This window comes from Pundamilia nyererei, unplaced genomic scaffold (genome assembly GCF_000239375.1).
Source record: "Pundamilia nyererei isolate P.nyererei 1_Seehausen unplaced genomic scaffold, PunNye1.0 scaffold00041, whole genome shotgun sequence".
NCBI lineage: Eukaryota > Metazoa > Chordata > Actinopteri > Cichliformes > Cichlidae > Pundamilia > Pundamilia nyererei.
Genome location: NW_005187442.1, coordinates 3837723 through 3858385, shown reverse-complemented (window position 1 = coordinate 3858385; position 20663 = coordinate 3837723). Strand labels below are relative to the sequence as shown.

The window sequence follows — 20663 nt, the reverse complement described above, 5'->3', positions numbered from 1 at the left end:
AGGATTAGAGCAGAGAAAGGGTAGGGGGAATGGCGAGGTGAATGCAGGGAGATATATGGTATATAGAGCAAAATTGGGGGGAAATAAGCAAGATAAAGGAAGACGAGGGGAGTGGGGAGGAAAGGATAACAAGAGATGAGAGGAATGGAGAGGACAGGATAATAGGGGGAAGAGATGAGAGGGCAGAGAGCAAAACAGCAAGCACGATAGAGATGGCGAGAGAGAGAAAGAGTGAGACAGACAGAGAGGTGCTAGAGAGCAGTGGTGCAGGGTCAGGCTAATTTGAATTTTAATTCACTGTGTGCCAGAGGGCGAAGTGGGAGACAATTTACCACCTGAAAATGGAATTTCAATTTGAGGTCGGGGACAAATTGAACTGAGATGTAGCTACAACATGGCTCTCGCCGCGCCATCTCACACTCGTACATGGGTACAAAAGCACACCCGCGTGCGTACACACACACACGCATGCAGACTCACATACAGGTGCATTTTACAAGAATGTGCACAAATACAACATTCATGCAAAACATGGTATGCTTTTCTGCATTTCTCATTCGATATCTTGAGTGTAAAGCTGAAGCAGGTAGAACTGTGCAGTCCATGTCTTTCAGGTCAGGCCTATTCAATATGTTTTTCACATTTTATGAGACAATCTAATGTCTTAATTAAAAACAAAAAGTAATGTGATATCTCGAGGCTAGTGCAAAAAACTAGTGCAATCATTCAGTGGATAAGAAGGAAAGATACAGAGTTTTGATCTCCAGTTTGTATAAAGAAAATTCTCAGTTGTTTTGAATGAGTGAGGAACTCTTAGATGTACCTCAAAACTGTCATCATCATTTTACCATCTCTCCTCCCTTTGTGCATATCCTGACTTTTCCCATAGACTGTATATAAACGACGGAGATAGCACACGTGCACATTCTTTAGCATTGCCAACATGGGGAAATTCTTCAAGTTAAAACAGGAATTCATAAAAGTCTAAGCAAAAAAAAAAATTGATACTGTTCACTATATCCTCAGTAAACACATTCCTAGTAAGTTTATACTGTCAATCACTACTCATGTGAAATATTGAATGTACAACTATAGTGAAAATCTGGTGAAAAAAACAGGGTATAATTCAGGAGTGTGGCTATATTTTGACCGACAGGTTGCAACAGTACAGTTTTGCAGGGCTATTAGTTTTCATTTGAACCCTTTAAGACTGGTTGAAGCGGGCACGCTCTGTTTTGCGTTATTTTCAGTTTTCCAGCAGTATATAAAAATTGGTGTATCTCAAAAATCAAACTATGAAGGCAGTAAAAAATAAATTTCCTGTGGTGGGAAACTATTTTGTGCAACTTTTTTGTATTTACAGTTTTGAGGGACAAACCTCTTCAATTTCTCTAACTAGAAATATATGTAAAAAAACCCCAAAAAAACAAAAAACAACAACCCTAAAACGATTTTCATTTTTTTGTAGTTTATTGCAATTTATGTAGTTACTATGGCCTTAATGCATACATATTATTAAAATTTGGTATATGACAGTTGTATTGATGTATAGCAATTTGAAATGCTCCCAAAAATGGCACTACAGCATGTAAAAATATAAAGATAAGTTCTGGCGGACTTGGCTCTATGGTCTTAAAGGGTTAAAGTCGCCGTGGCTCAAATGCTTACAAATATTCTGTGACGTCATGGTGGTCTCCATCTTTTACCTACAGGTGATTATTTGTTTTTCTTTCTTTATTGGCCAGCTTAAAAACAATCTACTGTTTTTCATCTAAGATATTCTTCCACCTCTTTTCTTCTTACCTCTCCTCTGTGCCCGTCCTTTCATTTTTTTGCTCCCAGCTCTTTTCATTTTTTCAATTTTTGTTCTCTCCCACAGCAGACTATCCTCCCCATCATCTCATTTCCGTTCTTTTTAGCTTTGTTCTTACTTCTCTATCCTTACTTTCACCTCTAAATCTCTCTCCTCCATCCCTCCATCCTTTGTCTCCTGTCCCCTTCTCTCTGTGTCCCTCTCTAAAACAGCCATTAGTCAGGGCCAAGTTGAGTTGATGGTGTTTTTAACCTCGCTTAACCTTTCTCCACACACGCACGTACAGAGGCGCACACACACACACAAATGCTGTGCCTGCCAGCATAGTTAGTAAAAATAGATTTATGTGCCTAACAACCAGTGATGATGGATAAGCTAGAGGTAACCCTCTGTCCTCTCTACCTCTCTCACACACAAAAACACGACACACATTTAAATTTGCACGCGTGTGAGTGCCATCCTCACACCTGATATGACACACAAAACCCTTATGTGCACATACAAACACACACAGCTGCAAATATGACATGCTGCCCATGGTGTTTTCAGGGGAGTTAAAATAATGGATTTAATTATTTAGCACTGGCTAGGGTTGACAGCCATGTGTGTACATGTGTGTGTGCACGTGGAAAAAAAGGTGTTTCAGCTGTGAAACAATCTAATCAGTGTAGTTGCCAACAGAGTCAAATCTCATTAATATGCACTCATGGAAACTTAATTCACTTACAGAAAAGTTGCTTGTGTGACTGTGTGGACGCACTGGCAAAGTCAGCTAAAAGCTAAGATCGCCACTATACAATGAACATCCACAACAGCTACTAAAGGTGTGTATGAGTCTTTGCACATCTATGGGTGTGTATAAGTAAGAGTGTGCATTTTGGAAAACAACAATCCCATTAGCTCAGTTGCCAAAAACTGCAAATCTCATTAATATGCACTTATGTAACTGCCATTCACTTAGGCAAACAAGACAGCATTTGGGTCCAAACTGTGCATGGTGAACCCACCTCTCCTGACTGTCTTCTCTTCCTCTTGGACTTTGAAAGGCTTGTGGAGCGGGCCTGGATTGGAAAGATATTCAGAACAATGTTATTGTGCACAGATTCTTCCAATACGTTTTCTGATACTGCCTTGGTAGCACTTTCTAATAATGTCACACTATTAAGCATTAGTACGGTATTGGGAAGTGCTTAATTTATTGTTTACATACATATTACTCCGCCTTGGTATGTCATTTATAAACAGAGATGTTTATCTATCTGCTACTCTTACACCATGCACAGCTTTGAGTCATGAATCATGATCATATATCTGTATTCATAAATGGCCTTAAGGAGAAATAATGCTGTATCAATGATGAATTAAGCACTTGCTAACACCTTACTAATAGCTTCACAATGCTTTATCATAAAGTGCTATCATTACCTAATGGTACAGTTACACTGGATTACTCACTTGAGTAATGCGATTACTCAAGTGAGTCACTTGAGTCCACCTTGACCAGACTGAAAACACTCACACAGATTGGCAAATTATTGCCATAAATTTATAGACGCAGACAGTTTGCGATCAATTTGTAGCTCAGCTGCTCTGCAGCTGTTTGTATTACAATTTCAATGCAAACGCTCACAATAGTTTTGGCTTTGCTGTTTTCCATAGTTTAACTGTACCATAAAAGGGGCAGATGTGCAAGAAACTTAACCAGAAAAAACTGAGCTTGCATTACAAGGTTTTTAATAGAAGCCATATTATTAGACAACAGGCACGCTGTTATGTTACCATGCACACACTGGTAAATTTTGTCACTACACAGCAAACATTGTTTTAACCCTTTAAAGTCAAATGGATGTTTTTGAAATGTTTCTTTAGCACAAATACAAAGATGGACTGAAACAATATACCAAACAATTTTTATATTGTATTTCACTTCCATACTACATAAATTCTATATATGTACTATATTTAAAATAAATGATTATACTGTACATTCTTGCAGTTTTATTAGATTTTATGGCAATTATTAACAACAACTTAACAATTTTTTAACTATTTTCTGAAAAAATATTGAACACAAACTGGTGACAATAGAGAAAGATTTGAGTGATTAGTGGTGAATGAGTATTTAATTTCAAATGAAGCTACTCTCCATATTACACTGTTCCCCACCCATGAGAAATATCTTACAACTATAACAGAATGAGGAACTTGATCAACTCAGATTTAAGAAGTATATTGTATTGGAGTGACTCAGTGAGTAAAACAGATGGACCAAAAAAAAAAACCCCTAATAAAATAACAATAACCTTCTGTTTGTTTGGTGACCCTCCGCCTACTGCCAGCAGTATGGTCCCAGTGTCTTCTTGAGTGCTGAATGACAGGCTGATCTCTGTGTCAACGGCCAGCGACAGACCACTCAGCTCCATGTATCCTGGCTTAGAGAAACTGACTGTGTGCAGGTTCTGCAAACAAAGAAGAAACAGTTTCACTTGACATGTATTTTGTCAATGGACAGATCAGTTATTTAGTTCAGCACCGTTCATCATGCCTACAATGCAGAAGTCAAACAGAAAAGAGTAAAAACGACTACACAAGTCTGAATGTAGTTGATCAAATTTATATGACTTTCTGATATTTTAGTCAAGGTTTTTCAAAGAACAGCAACACATTTTAGTGGCACACTGTTTCACACAGACTTTCTGGTGCATCATCATCCAGCTTTCCTTTTGTTACGGTAGTTGTAAAAATGAAATTCTCCCCGTCTATTTAACATACCTACTACCCACATGTGGTTTTATTACTTTAATAAGGACTTTTTCTTTCTTTCTCTTTCTTTCTTTCTTTCTTTCTTTCTTTCTTTCTTTCTTTCTTTCTTTCTTTCTTTCTTTCTTTCTTTCTTTCTTTTATTCTTACAACCACTAACTGCCTACATCTAACCTTAACCTGACTTTATACTATGCTTAAACTAAGTCTTTATTTTAAATCATTCACATAATAACGACTTGCTTTTTTCCAAAAGACGAAGGTCCCCAGCCTTTGACCTCCTCTCTACCACCACCACACGGAGAAAACAAGAGAAAGACCTTCAGCAATCTTCTTCAACATTCTCCGGGCCTTGATACGCTTTGGCTGCATTTTTTTTTTATAAGTAAATGAATAGCACTAGTCATGGTGAAAACCTTGCATGGCTGTTGAAAGCTCCATGAGTGTGTTTGCATAATAGGCTTGAAAGATTAAAATATAAAAAGCAATTTAAGAAGTGTGTATATTCTTACAAATGCACTGATTAATACATAATGCATAGTTTGTGTCTGTGAGAGGAACATGAATATGAAAGGGTACTGCAGATTAAACACGTCTGTGCCTTTTTATTTTATTCTTTGTGCGGAAACCATCTTCCTACATAAAGAAGCAACCGAGTGAAAGGCAAATCAGAATGAAAGTGACATGTGCTGTTGAAAAAAAAGCTGTAGAATTTCAAGGTCATCCAATCAACAGATTTTAATGCCTTTTCAGATTCCCCATTTAGTGGATGTTATGTTAATTATATGTACATATTCGCCGACCTGACCCATTCACACATCTCTCTCTATATATGGCAAATCTAAAATATATAATACTGTAACCAGAGGGTCAGCAATCATACGGGATGTTTCATAAAAGCTCACTTACCTCTACATTACATCCTTTAGTCACACCAGTATAATCTGAGCTGCTCAGAAGGTTATATGGCGTTCTGGAGATTTCAATGTCCCGAAGACAGCCCGCATACCTCTTCAGAATGACCTCTGACCTATATGAAGTGTAAGACAGTTTTACTTTGGAGTATTCAATAATCATAATAATGGTCAGTCTGCTCTTGTAGAAGTGAATTACTGCAGCAGTGAATTCGCAAGCAGAGTGATACCTAAAAATCAACAAGAATAATCTGAATATGTCGTTTGTCCATACAAATGCACTGGGATATTTTTCTATATTACTCATTTCAAGATGAGTATCTGTTATTGAAGAGAAAGTTCTTAAAAAATATCCCTCGTCAACGACTGCAATAAACATTCTTTTAGCAGCATAATACACTTTTTTTTAAGTTACCCATCAATCTCGAAAATGTCAGGAAGTAGATTAACATCTAAATCTACTGAATATGCCAATAAAATATGGAAGGGAGTTATTCATATGAGTTATTCCACCAAAATGTTGTTGAACAAACGTCAAATTCAGATTAACAAAGGATAGAAAAAGTGATTTCTGAGAGTCCAGCCAACAAACAAACGTACATTCAGTGTGGGCTGTACAGCATTATCAGCAGGTCAGCCTCATGCACAGCTCAATAGTGAATACAGTTGATTTTTTTTATTGTGCTTGATTATAAAATGTATTTATTTATTTATTCATTCATTCATTTACCTGGCTGCGATGCTGTTAAGAAGGAACATGACATTCAAGCATTAGCAAACACACAACCATATGGTAAACATGTTAACATTCTTAAACTAAACCTTCAATTCAACTTGCCATCTTTACTTTGATCATTGAACTGGTCAAGTTGTTTTTAATGTTTATGCCATTTAATTCACTCTGCTATGAGGTTTGATAGCCGGTGTCAGACAGCTGATTCAGGTGCAGGAGGAGGGGAGGAGCTAAACTAAGTTGAAGAAATCCTGCCAGTGAGTAGGTTACCCCGGTTACAGGCTCAAAGTTGAAGTTAACTCTCAGATCAGAACATATGGCGTTTCTCTCATCTCAGGGTTAACAAACTCAGAGTCTTCACTGACCTAATTGTTATCCTATTTCTGGAATGGGGCTTAGAAATAGGATAAAAATGTATTTGTGCTTAGCAGCAAGCATTATCCCACATAATGGATATGTTGGAGCGGAGGTTTGGTCTCTTACTACTTTAACTGCCTCAAAGTGTCAAAATAACTTTCCCATGAGGAAACTATATGAATTAACGCAAATGAAACATTCAAAAATATTAAAGAGCATTTCTGTAAATCAAATGCAAAACAATATGCAGCTCTCACACAGAACATCATGTAAGCTTTTATAAACTGAACCAACGTAAATTACAGCACTTTATGCGTACCTGTAATTTCCAATCGTTGGCAGACCCCCAAAATAGATTTTCTGGTGCTCCTTAAGGTTCAGACCAGTAGCTGACCCCAGAGATGTGGCCACAATCTTTTCCTCGTCACTGCTGTCGACGTCTACTATGGACACCGTGGCTTTGTTAAGAGTTGAAGATACATTATCAGCAACAGAACACGGAGAGATTGTATATGTATGCCCTCTAATTTATCTGTTCCATTGATTCACAGCTCAGGTTATATTAGAAGGCTTACATAGTTTCTTGTTCCTCGACATGGTGAGGGATTTCCAGTGGCCATCATTATGGCGCTTAGATGAGTTGGCACTTCCAACTCCAGATCCAAGGTCAAAGTTAACCTTCACTTTACCCTCTGACAGCTCCAGAGACATGAAGTCCTTCTGCAGAGAGCATCAAACAGGGAGAGACTGCTGTGACACTCTGGCGTTTCAAATTCAGTACAAATCAATAACAGCACGAGTCTGAAAAGATAGGATTTAACAACACTGTGTAAAATATACTGCAAAGGGTCCCAATATGGACTAGACTGAAGAAAATGGTTAAAATTATTTTATCAATTAATCAAATCTTGACTGCTCAATAAAACAGCAGATTTGGACACTATTCTTAATGTCACATAAAGAGAACTGTAATGTTTTCTTTTTAATTTTCATAAGACACAAGCAGTAAGAGCATGACACCTGTTTGATTGTTTGATGTACTTTTTACAGTATTTTTACTGTCTAAATAAATTTTAAAAAGCCTCACAACTTACACAATAAACAAAATATCTGTCTCCATCATGGTATTAATACCATATTAAACACATACCATGTCTTCAGCTGCCATATACATGAGCAGAGCATCAGAGGAGAACGTGCGGAACTTGAAAGTGATGGTGGAGACATTTGGGTTCCACCTGGTGGGTCGTCCCACTGCAGCGTAGCCTTCTCCATCCAGTTGAACGGTCCCTTCACCGTGGGAGCGCTGGGGGCTACAAAAAAAGGACCAATTTACAACTGCTTTGTTTCCTGTCCAACTGCCTGAGTTTGAAAGGTCACAAATAATTAAATGCAAAGTAGGCGAGACAATGAAACGCTCACTTGAATATTAGACCAACCAGAATATCTGCAAAAGACAGCTGTTTTTATAAATAAATCCTAGTTCCTGTATAAAATGTTCTTTACATATCTACGATTAGGAATACAACTGGGAGTAATAAAAAGACTACACTATCAATATCAGTAAGGAAGAATAAAATAATTAACTTCTAATTAAATTGTGACTGTATACCTGACGACACATCCCTTACAGTCTCCCTCTCTCTCTCTGTAGTTCCACAGTCCAATAGGTTTACCATCCAGGTAGGTTTCCCCCATGCAGCCTGTGAAAGTATTTGTTCTTACTGTCTCTGCTTTCTAAAAGACAAACAGAAAAAAGATAATCATGAGAAAACACAGCAGGAAGACAGGTTCTTCATGTTTTGAGACAGACAGACAGGCACCTTGACAGAGCCGAATATCCCTCCCACAAACAGGTAGGCGTTCTGGTCTACATCCAAGATGGTGAAGGCCGTGGGCGAGTTGGCACTGGCCGGGGTCGGCATCATACCAGCCATAGAGCCTTCCAGAGGATATACTGATATGGTACCATTCAACCCATTGCTGTATTGAGAGAATGAGAAGAGGGTTTGTTGTCTTTTTGCTTGGCATTCTGTACTGCCTGGAAGAGATTTGTTATGACTGAAGCCATTTGGAATCAGTTTTTATAAACTCTTGGTGCTAAAGAAGAATGATAGAAACAGAGTGTGGAGCCAGTTTTGTTGCAGTGAAAACTCTGAGATGTATGGCAAAATCAGCTGGCCACCTTGGAGTTTAAAGTCAAGATTTTTACATTGTGTAGGGGAACACTTAAGACCGATAGTCTGCGTGATTCCACTGGAAGACACCTTTGGGAAATTTCTCAGATGGAAATACATGGTGCAAATGGGCCATCTCCTTTGTGTGAATTGGCCTGATGTTAGATGGTCTTGCATAAAACATCGCTGCAGCTTTCACAGAGAAAACTAGTTTGTTAGATTACACTGTATCTATGCAATGATGTGCCACAGGCTGACATCCTGCAATCTCTTGATTTCCCAAGTGAAACAGTGCGTTTTCCACAGTAGCATGAATGAGAAGATGTCCTTAGGCAACTGTTGGTTTATTTCTGCAACAACTGTCGGTTACAACTGTTGCTTGTGGTTAGACGGGATCACAGACAAAAAAATATATAAAGAAATGTAGAAAACTAATTAGCTATATACATCTATACAGACATGTATAGATAAGTACAGTAACTTTCTTTTGTTATACCCCTTTCTTGTGATTGTGTGTGGGTGTACGCATGTTTTCTTATTATTGTCTTCTCAAAACTCCTGAAATGTAAGATGTAACATCAGTTTTTAAACCATACGTGTCAAAGGTACAGCACATTTCCATACACATGAATGAGTGCGCTCTTCTTACCGAGACGCCTCGATCCTGTGCCAGTTTCCATCATGGATGGTGTGATGGGGATATTCGACCCTCCCCACACCTGAACCCACATCCCAAAGGAAATTCACCTTCCCCTTGCGCATCTCCAATGCCAAGAAATCAACCTGAGACAAAGTAGACACATGCTGAATAAACTGCATTGTTGTGATTTATTTTAGGTTAAGGTTACTGTGCTTAGTGCTGATTTATCCGCTTAACAAGATGAATACAGATACTGATTTTATGTAATTGTGGGTAATGCACATGAATAAGTTGACAGTTTATGAAACATTCAAAAATACTTGGAGAACACTCGAGATATACAGTGTTTAGGGTCACGGTGATTCTGAAGCATACTCCAGGTGTCATAGGGGGAGAGGTAGGGAAAACCATTTATGCTCATATTCATACCTATGGCCAGTTTTCACCTATTCTCCAATTGTTCTAACATGGTAATAGGAAGTCAGAATACCCAGAAGGAACCCTGACAGTGACAGGGAGAATATGCAAACCTCACACAGGAAGGCCCCGGCAAATTGGTGGATTCAAACCCACGACCCTCCTGCTTTGAGGTGACACTGCTAACCACTTTGTTTTTTTTAAACAAAAGGGTTTGGAGGACAGTAAAGGTAGTTTAAAGGTTGTAATTTTATTGCAAGAATATATATTTTTTGAAATTTGATAATAAATCTTAGGCATTCTTCCAATTTATCCAAAACCTTTTCCAGATGCTGCCAATGTAATCAGATTCTCTATAGTTTTGCATGCTTTATAAAAATCTGCATTGTTCTCAGATTTAGGCTTTAATTCAAACAATATATTCAAAGTGATTATCAGACCACACAAATCTCAGAGGTTATGCGGTACACCTCTCACCTTTGTGAATGTGGAATCATTTATCTACTAGAATTCTGCAAATAACAACGTAATGTGCAGTGGTAATATTTATACTGGTTTTTGTTTAGAAATGGACAACCAACAATCATGCTTTAGCTCCTTAGCAAGCTGGGATCTGTGGTGAAGCCAATAAAGGTACCCCTGTAAAAATGATTTACAAGAGAAATAACATGTAAACTATATACAGGCTTGAAGTTATGCATGGTAAGACCACAGTATGCCGGTGAAATTGAGCAACTTGTTTCGACCACAAAATAGCTGCATGTGGAGCAATCAGCTACAGAGTTAAACTATGAGCAACTGAAGCAACTACCTACATAATGTTGTTGGAAATGTCCTAGCATAGAGTGACCTATGAAACCAGAGCCTATAATGTCCATTAGTGGCAAACTGTAAGGTAAAAAGTGATGGGCAGTGGCTTTACTTTTCCCTCCATACAGGTGTCTTTTAAACACAGTCTATGCTTTTAAGATGACACAATGTAGGAGTTATACAGCGGTTTTATGTACTAAAATGTGAATGATTGAACAGTGAAGCACTTTTATACCCAGTTCTTATCTATTCCGGGGCTACAAAAGCTTTCCTTTTCTCCATCTGTCCTTGTAAGTGGATTTTTACTGGATCTTGCTGTATTTTGATTAATGCTCTTATTACATATGTATGAGTATGAAAAAAAAAAAGTGAACTTTCAGCATATGCTCTCATCTTCATGATGCAGCTGAAGTGCATACCAAGAATTATAATTCATATATTATTATGCGCAATTAGAGATTATCAGGGGGTCACATTTGAAGACACAAATGACACGCATACACAGACACAAAAGTGCATGCACTAATCTTTCTGGTCTCCCCAGGGTAATGCCGATTATTCATTAGTAGAGATCACAGGGCAGCATCGTTACTATTCAACTAGTATTACACGCTATTAGAAAAATGTAAGAGGCGTGCATGCACACACACAAAATTACTATACAAACTGAATTATTCACCATCAGAAAATAGTAGAGACACACAAACACACACATATGAATGTTCCACACTTTCCAGTCAGATGCAGTGAAGATTTCTCAGGGGAAATCAGGCTAAAGTACATGGCAACATAAACTTGTTGTTAATTGGTGCTGCTCATCAAGATACACACGTGTGTTTACAACCAAACCCACACGTATGCACACCTTGGGAGTAGCATGGTGACTTAAATTAGTGCTATGTTTATAGGGTGCCTGCAAGTATGTGTCAATGTGTATTAGTTATTCACATATTAGACAAGCCACTTTGGGAATACCTGTAAGGTGTGTGAGAGGGCCGGTTTATGGAAAAGAGACAAGTGTGTGTGCTTTTTAATGCAAGACTAATGGTACACGAGAACGCTTCAAGAGAAAAAAAAAATGTTATGGTGCTCTACATAGCACCTGAGTGTTAAATTAAATGAGAACAATGCATCGATATGAAACATTTTTTAAAAAAATGAACATTTTCATATTTAAATTGTGACATAAAGACACATTTTTAAGGCAATAGATTTGGTTTTTGTTTAGAAATGAACAACCTGTACAAGTTCAAACTACTTTTGATTTTATGCTCCTGTGTTTTTCTGAGACGTGCTTACATATTTGGCTGATCCCAGGTAGAGTAGCAGGTTGTCAGGTGTGGTGGTTTTGACATGAAGAATGATGGTATTATACCTCCCCTTTCGGATGTCAGGGCGGTAACTACGGAGGCAGTCACCTCCTGAAGACACTGATACTTTGATCTGTAAACAGGAAGAAAGAGTGAAGGAATTAAGAATGTTTCCACAAAAAGGAATCTTCGATTTTAGTTTGAATTTATCCTATATATTGTATAATAACACACAAGTATTTAAAAAAAAAACATCTGGTATTTGCCTCCAAGTCCAGCTTGGACTGAGAGCAATCAGTCTCAGATAGACTGATATCTAATTTATAAATGCAGGCAGATTATGCCTGAATTATTATGCCATATATAGTCCTGCAACAGAGTTTTAACCAACCGCTGGGCACCGACATGTTTCTAAATAGCTCCCAGGGGTGAGGTGGAAGAAAGTCATCAAAAGAAACCAAGCCTACTAGACCCATGGCTGGGCCTCGTACATGTAAACACATTCAGTCCAACTCTCTCCTGGTCAATCTGTTGAAATGTTAGCCAGCCACAAATGCTTCTGGAAGTTCAAATAAATCATAATAAATCTTGCACAAGAACATTAAACTACTATAAAACATGTGATCTCCTACAACTATGAGTAGGAGTTGTACATGGCAGTGTGTCAACAACTTACTGAATTAGCTTGTTTCCTGGCCTGGTTAATCAGTTCCTTTATTTGGGAGATGTTGCGCCTCAAATTGTCCTGTAGCTTTTTGATTGGCTGCAGCTTCTCCAACAGCCTGTCAGCTTCGTCCTCCAAATCCTTCACTTTTGCTCCTGCAGCATGAACTGAAGGTAGAGAGAGATCAAATACAACGATACAGAACACTACCATAGTTGTTATCATGATACTATTCGGTACAGTACTGCAGCTGAGAGAAAGAGAAAGCTTGCAGAAGACGAAGCGAAATAATGGTAGATGAGGAAATCACTGGAGGAGGAGAAATGTGGAGGAAGAGACAGAAAGATGGCAAAGCCAGTAAGAGCCAAACAATTAGTGTAACTCAGCATTCAAAGAGAACTGCTTCTAATTTATTTACTTGGAGAAATTGTATCAGCTTAAGATCCAGGAAAGATAAAAATAAAGAGAAGACATTAAAAAAAAAAAAGAAGTGCTATGCTTTGCAGTGTGCAGAGCTCTCATGCTCATGCCGAATGGAGGCTTTATTAGAAGCAACTATTGTTTACCGTGTAGCTATTAAAGATAATCACAATATTAATGGGTGGTGCTCCAATACTGCTGTCGAAATCAGCCTATGCCGCCATAGGCGATACTGACTGAAGAGCGCGCTGACTCAATACAGTGTGAACTCTGTGATTTATTATATTTAAGCAAAACAAATATGTCAGATATTGCAATTAAAATATGGTATTGGTGCACCACGTATAATACGTGCTCAAATTAAAGTAAGTGAAATATACATACTGATTGCTGTGGGGATTGAAAAAAAGAGAAACAGAGAGAAATATATCAAATTTCAATTTTGAATTTACGTAGATCTGAGACAACAACAAGATAAACGTTTGGAAATGTTCCAGTTGATCATTTTCAACATTTTGTTATTAATTTATCAAATTAGGATGTAAGAGTTGCAAAAATGTTCAAAAGCTCACTCTTTTCAGAGTAAAGAAAGAGTAATTAGTTACTACCTGCCTACTAATATTAGACTATGCATACTAACTACCAAAAGAAAAGCACTTTACTGTTTTTCTCAGGGTCCTGGATCATCTGATTGGCTTCGCTGACAGTCTCCTTCAGATCAGTGTAGTTGCGCTCTAGTCCACCAAGTCGCAGGTTCAAATCTCCAAGACGCTCCAGGACGTCGATGGCTGTGGCGTTAGCATCCGCTGCTACAGCCTTTGTGGCTGCTAGCCTAGCTGCTGTGTCTGTCAAAGGATGAAACATAAAAGATGTGTACTGTAACTGCCATAATTTACATTGATGTTGTGCAAACCCAAATTTTTAAACAAATATATACTTTACTGTTCAGTTTATTTACTATCATTTTTATGTGTTATTAAAGAAATAACAAGATAGCTCTTAGGTCAGATCTGGACTCTGTAAGTTCCACAAAGCAATTAATGGCATTAATTTGGTTTGATTATGGCATCACATTACATACATACACATGCGCGCACACAGATATATGCTCTCTCAGTTCACGCTGCACAATAATTTTAAATTCATCACTTAGTATCAAGGATTATAGTTCTTAGACATCATGGTAAAAGAAAGTGAAACTTGGATGATTAAATGTGAATCCCTGCTCTGATCATCCTGGACGTGAGAAGTCTCCAGAATAAAAACACAGCTTGTTTTGATACAACACTTGCATAGGGTCAGTCTATTAACAGATTTTATTGTTTGAGACTGAAACTATAAAAGTATCACGCTAAATATTTGCTCTAAGCAGACGGTGACATCACACTAGGGAAATCCTGTAAAAATCTCTTTATTATTCATATTCATTTATTTTCAAGGCAAATGTTTCCATGTTGAACTGTTACTATTGCTACATTTGAGAGCTGTCTTTGTGTCGATCCAAACACAAACACGTGTAACACTTCAGTTCAGTAACTTTGCTATCGCCGCAGTGCATTTCCGAGTGCGTATCTGTGAGTACTGACATGTGTCAAGTTGAGTTTACCCGAGCAACTGACCTCTATCCACACACTGATATTGATCCACTCTGTCTTTATCTTTCGCCCACAATTGTGTGCATGCACAGCCCCACACACACACACACACACACACACAATGATGCAATCATACCGTTGGGGATGGCGTTGAGCGTTGCCATGGTTCCATTGACAGCTTTCAGCAGGTCTTTGGTTTTGTCTTTCGCTGCTTTAACTCTGCCCTTCAGCCCGGCCACACCAGCTGCATTCTCTACACACACACACACAACACACACAAAGTAAATGATGATGGTGGTTTGATTTGAAGCCAAGGCCGCCTGCTAATGAAATCACTTCCCTCACCTCCCTAATGGGAAAGAGTGACTGAGAAAAAGGCATAGAGAGGCAAATGTAGGACGACAGTGATATCAGATACACTGCTCTAAAATTGGAAGGCTTGTTTATATTGTATAAGGAACCTATTTCTTGCATTATATACAATATACATTCTGGATACACATACACCGACAGTACCTTGGACCTCATTTTGAAGTTGTTTAGCTTGATCCAACAGTACATGACTCTTCTGCAGGGCATCTCGAGCTGCTTCCTTTACTGGGATCTCTGGACCTAAAGCCTGCATACAAGGAGCAACAGTGCAAATTATGTGACTTAAAATGCTCTCAGAATAAAGTATTTTTGGGTTCACACACAAATTTTTAAAAAAAAATGTAGAGGTGCAGTAATCTGCATACAGAGGTACCGACTGTAAGATCAAAGCATAACTACTTCGCATTGCTAAATGATCCTCTAAGAAAGGGATTCAAATTACTTAACTATTCATCACTTTGTTTCTCCGTGTTCAACCCTTTGAATCATTTTTTCATCCCTTTGCTTTTCACTTTTAGCCCTTTACATATTACTTGCCAAAGGAAAAGAAATAATTAAGGCGGCGAAAAAAGCAAACGAGCTGCATGAGTCAACAAGAGAAGGGTAAAGTATCAGCAGAATGACGGTCAGACGAATGAACTGGCTCAGAGGAAATTAAAGTGAAAAAGGAGAGAAGAGGAAATACATGGAGAAAAAAAAATCAAAGATGAAGGTGACTGTTTAAAAAAAAAAGTTAAACGTGCAAGGAAGGAAAAAAAGAAAGGGAATAGGAAACGGGACAAATTAAAAAATAAAAGAAGGAAAAAGGAAGAATTCAGGTGTGAGTCATGATAATGAGAAAGAGAGGGAAGGAAGAAGAGGGACAGAGCTGTGCTTTGATCCCTCAGCCATGACTAATGGAGAGCACAAGCTTACATTACTGTCACTGCATGCGACACACACACAAACACACACACACTATCTTTTGTGCTGAGAGAACACTTTCATGGTCCGGATTGCTAAACTGCTTGTGCTTGGTATCTACAGTTGCTGAATACAGGGCGAGTTACATACAGCATGTGTTTCCATACGTGACAGTGCACGTCCTCTTACCAGTGCCAGCGCCTCGCTCGCCCTCTGTTTGGCTGCCTTTGCTTCCTTCTCTGCTGCATCAACATTCGCTTTAATGTTACTGTAGGCATTGAAGGCGGCTGTCGCATTGAAGGAAAGGTTTTTAGCTTCAGCCAAAATACTGTGAAGAGGGGGGGGAGAGGAAGAAATGGACATTGATTTCCTATTCTATTTGTTGTACACACTTTGGTAAGCAGTTAAATTAAACTGGAAGTTATAATGAGGATTTCCAGAACTTTTCATGTTTCAACATTTACTGCCATTAGTTGGATTTTGGGTGGACTTGAGCATAATATATTCCAGCTTAACTGAACTGTGAAGCTGAGCGTGCAGTTGATGATGGTATGCTTTTAGCGCTTAAGAGTTGATTTGGATATTTAACTTACAGTTACATGAAACTGAATAAAAAGCTGTAACCAGCAAATGTTATTAAAAAAGACAACAACATGAAAGAAAGCAACATGAACCCGTTTTAAAATCACACTGGGCCTCAAGTAAATACTACCTGAGCCTACGTGTGTGCTTTTCTGTACTGTAAAAATATACTCCCTTTACCCATCTAAAATGGCTGCAGAGTTGTTAAGTTGCTTGGCATGTTCCTCTGCATCCTGCACGCGATAAGCCAGGCGACCATCGCTCAAACCATAAGTGAGGTGACTGACTCTGTCATCCAGCCGGCCATGAAGAGCCCTGAGCTCACTCGCCATTTCCTCCAAGTCCTGTGAACAGAGAACAGAGACTCAGATCTACATAAAAGTGACTTTTAATGCTAATAAAACATAACAATAACATTATATGTGCCGAACTGAAATTTGTCTTTCTTGAAGACAAAAGCAATACAACTAACCTGAGGCAGAATATTCTAGAGTGGACAGAGGTTTAAAGTGTTACAGAGCACGAAAGGTTTATTTCCGTACCTCGATCTCTTTGTTGACGTTGTCAGAAAGCTGGTTCGCTTCACCCAGTAGACGTTCTCCTTCTCTAAGAACCTTCTGTGCTTCCTGTTTCACTCCGCTGACTGCAGATCGCTTCCTCTGCATTAAAAGAAAACAGGACCAGATTCAGATGGTGGGGTCAGGAGTTGGTGGTAAAAACATGAAAGCATGGATCCATCTGGCCTTACACCACTGGTTGAGGCTGGTGGTGGTGGTGTAATGTGTGGGGGGGTATGTTGTAGGCACACTTTGAGCCTCTTAGTACCAACCGAGCATCATTCAAACAGTACAGCCTCCCCAAATATTGTTGCAGGTCAAGTCCATCTCTTTACCCCAGTGTAGCCACATTCTGATGGCTGCTTCCAGTTGGATAATGTGCTATGTCGCAAAACCCAAATCATCTCAGACTGGTTTCATCACAATGAGCTTAATGACCTCCACAGTCAGCAGATCTCAATCCAACAGAGAACCTCTGCGATGTGGTGGACTAGGAGATTTATATCATGGATGTGCAGCTGGCAAGTCTGCAGTAGCTGTGTGATGCCATCGGGTTGATATGGACCAAAATCTCTAAGCAGTGTTTCTGGGTCGAATCTGTGCCACAAAGAATTAAGACAGTTCTGAGGGCAAAAGGGGTAGTGAGCCGTAACTAGCAAGGTGCATTTAATGAAATTGCTGTGAGACTATATTGATTGAGTGTGTCAGAGATAGAAGACTGTATAATCTTTCCTGTAGGATATGTAGGATAATCTATTCAATAAATGTTTGCTATTTTCTTCTGTTAGAGGTATGCTGCATCTAAGCCCTTCTTGATGATTAATCACATGCAAAGGGCTTCTCAACAAAATAAGATTAAGTGGCATCAATGATTTATAGATGGTGAATTTCAGTCTTTGGGATTATTAAGCATTTTTATTGTTTTTTCAGTTTAGGAGACAGAAACTAAAAGATTTAATTGTCTTATGTCTAAAGTCAGAAATAAAATACACTTAAAACGTTATCGTTACTATCAGACGTTGGGTAACGTGTGGCCTTGTGCCTTTAACTTTGTGACCCAACTTCTTAAAGACTGGAACATGCTTATTGGTATGAGCATAAATTTGTGCACTGGTCTCTCTCAAGTGCATGGAAGGGTCCAAAAATGTGCAAACAGTCATTTTGGTGCTCTTTTCTGTAGCTATCCAGGCCACAGTAGAAAGTACAGAGCAAATGGGGAGTAACAAAGACATCACACAGCAGTGTTCATGTAGATGCTTCAGGTTCAGAGTCGGTTTTTATGAAATACTGCTCGCTTCAGCACTTTAGAGTATATGGCAAATACATTGACAAGTAATTGTAATGCCAACAGAAGGGTGTTTTTACAGAATCTACTGTCAATGGTCTAAATTTGTATAGCGCTTTACTTGGTCCTAAGGACCCCAAAGCGCTTTAACTATACACAATCATCCACCCATTCACACACTGGTGATGGCAAGCTACAGTGTAGCCACAGCTGCCCTGGGGCGCACTGACAGAGGCGAGGCTGCCGGACACTGGCGCCACCGGCCACCACCAGTAGGCAATGGGTGAAGTGTCTTGCCCAAGGATACAATGACCGAGATTGTCGGAGCCGGGGCTCGAACCGGCAACCTTCCGATTACAAGACGAATGCCCAACTCTTGAGCCACGATTGCCCCATTGTGTGATAGTTAAAGAGGCATAGAGGCTTTGCTTACCACATTATGACAACATTTAACTATCTGACATCTCAAAATATCAGTTATACACAAAACACACAGTTTGGACACGAGGTCACAATGTAAACTCGTGCTTGTACCTCCAGGGCTGTGAGGTTAGCTTGGTTTTGGTAAGCCAGTGAGCCAGCCAGACTTGTCTGTCCCTGGGCAAAGATGAGCAGACCATGGGCATCCCTGAGCTTCTCCTCATGGTCCGAAAGCTTCTCTTTTATCTTAGAAAGAAGATAAGGAGGTGTTAAGCCATTCATTTAGTCAAACTGAAGACAAATAAGTAAAATTAATTGTCACCTCTGCCTTGAGGTCTTCAGTGGCCTGATGCGGTTTACCAAAGAGTCTTTGGACTTTCTGATACAACTCTTCTGCTAAACTGAATGGAAAAAGAGGAGAGAGAGAGAGACTGGATTATTTCCATTAAATCCCACAGTGTTACTGCACAGTGTCATACATGACTTAGTAGAACAGTGGATTAAAGTATCACATGCGAATACTAGAATCCACAGAAGAGACAAGAGGATGGGAGTTACTGCCATGTGTGAAAGACCCTCTGCTAGTCTGAAGACAATAATCACTCCATATGACTGAACACTGAAATGTGGGTCTGAAATTAGCAGCGTTTGTCTATTGACCCCTCAGGCTAAGATAGATTAAATTGCAGCAATGTAAAACATTACAAATATCACTCTAACATGCGTGTCTGTGTGGGTGAGGGGGTAAAGCAACACGTGGTAATATATAGTGCATTCTGTTTTGGTGTATAAGTAACAGCAATAAATATAACTGGAAGAAAACGAGATTCTAAAAGATAACTAAAACCTAACAACCGAGCCTCATCAGGCTGCCTGTCTGAGAAATACTCCGAGGCATAAATTTTGCATTCAGCTTGCTGCAACAAATATCCAGAGCCAACAATCCAGAGACTTTGTTTAATATAAAAGGAATTTTAAGCTGTCATCAGGCTTTGTTTAAGGGACATTTCATTAAAATTTAATAGTTTTGTTGTGCTGTTCTCATTCTAAGTGCAGTACACACTGAGTATCTAACATGGGATGGATCATTTGCAAATGTATTTATGTATAATGTTTGTGTTTGGCTTTTACAGAACAATCCATTTTCTCTTTTTACAACATCAGGCTCAGCAAGGCTGAGAGTGGGGAGGTGACAATAGTCATTTTCCTCAATGGGAAAGGCAGACTCAGACACTCCATGTGCATTCTAGGCTATGAAATGAAATGAAAACAGCAGTAGAAGCAAGTGAGTGCATGGCTTTCAGGTGAGCGGTGTGGTACCAGGCATCCAGCAAATGAAAGAGCAGAGCACTGATTGCTTAGAGAGCCAGTATACTCCATCAGAAATACTTCATAGGTGTTCAAACAGTCTCTACTGCCACATATTTCCAAAGACAAAATTGGATGGGAGAGTACAATCTCTGAAACTTATGTTGCAACATTCATGGCCGTCGCATACACGGCCAGCTGTATGAAGGTGAGAAAGTTGGCAGAGTGTAAACTTTCTAAAGCCCCTGTTTCAGCCTTTATATGAATTTAGGGGGCTTTTTGCCTAACGCAGTGCATCATCATGAATGTTTCCAGAAAAGACTTCTCAAAATGAAAAACTTGAAAAGGAAAACTAGCCAGTGGGCAGCAATGATTGTTTTGCAACAACCAAGACATTGAGCATTTTCAACATGGACATCTTGTCATGTTGAAGACACCTAAAAGTCACCACTTCAGATTTTGGGTGGCTTGTAGCAAATATTCTCTTCTTTAGCTGGCTCGGGGCATCAGAGGATGTGTACATAGGGGATAGACTCAAGGGAAAACGTTCACAGAGCACCAATCGTGTGAGCCGGTGTGTACCCGGACGCCCACCCCCAGACACAAAGAACCACCAACGCACCGAC

General features: G+C 39.2%; 1 protein-coding gene across 1 annotated transcript in view; it reads right to left on the bottom strand.

The window, feature by feature from the left end:
• lama2 (laminin, alpha 2) overlaps positions 1-20663 on the bottom strand; it is a 228005-nt gene that overhangs the window by 18469 nt on the left and 188873 nt on the right. Inside the window, exons 41-61 of the mRNA XM_013910321.1 lie at positions 19052-19130; positions 18844-18975; positions 17010-17126; positions 16648-16811; positions 16075-16213; positions 15127-15229; positions 14747-14863; positions 13678-13860; positions 13400-13405; positions 12608-12762; positions 11921-12064; positions 9404-9537; positions 8401-8560; positions 8190-8314; positions 7728-7890; positions 7153-7297; positions 6897-7035; positions 6218-6229; positions 5483-5603; positions 4117-4272; positions 2821-2874 (exon numbers count right to left, since the gene is read on the bottom strand). Coding sequence (XP_013765775.1) covers positions 2821-2874; positions 4117-4272; positions 5483-5603; positions 6218-6229; positions 6897-7035; positions 7153-7297; positions 7728-7890; positions 8190-8314; positions 8401-8560; positions 9404-9537; positions 11921-12064; positions 12608-12762; positions 13400-13405; positions 13678-13860; positions 14747-14863; positions 15127-15229; positions 16075-16213; positions 16648-16811; positions 17010-17126; positions 18844-18975; positions 19052-19130 — 2548 coding nt within the window. The remainder of the gene's footprint in view (positions 1-2820; positions 2875-4116; positions 4273-5482; positions 5604-6217; positions 6230-6896; positions 7036-7152; positions 7298-7727; positions 7891-8189; positions 8315-8400; positions 8561-9403; positions 9538-11920; positions 12065-12607; positions 12763-13399; positions 13406-13677; positions 13861-14746; positions 14864-15126; positions 15230-16074; positions 16214-16647; positions 16812-17009; positions 17127-18843; positions 18976-19051; positions 19131-20663) is intronic.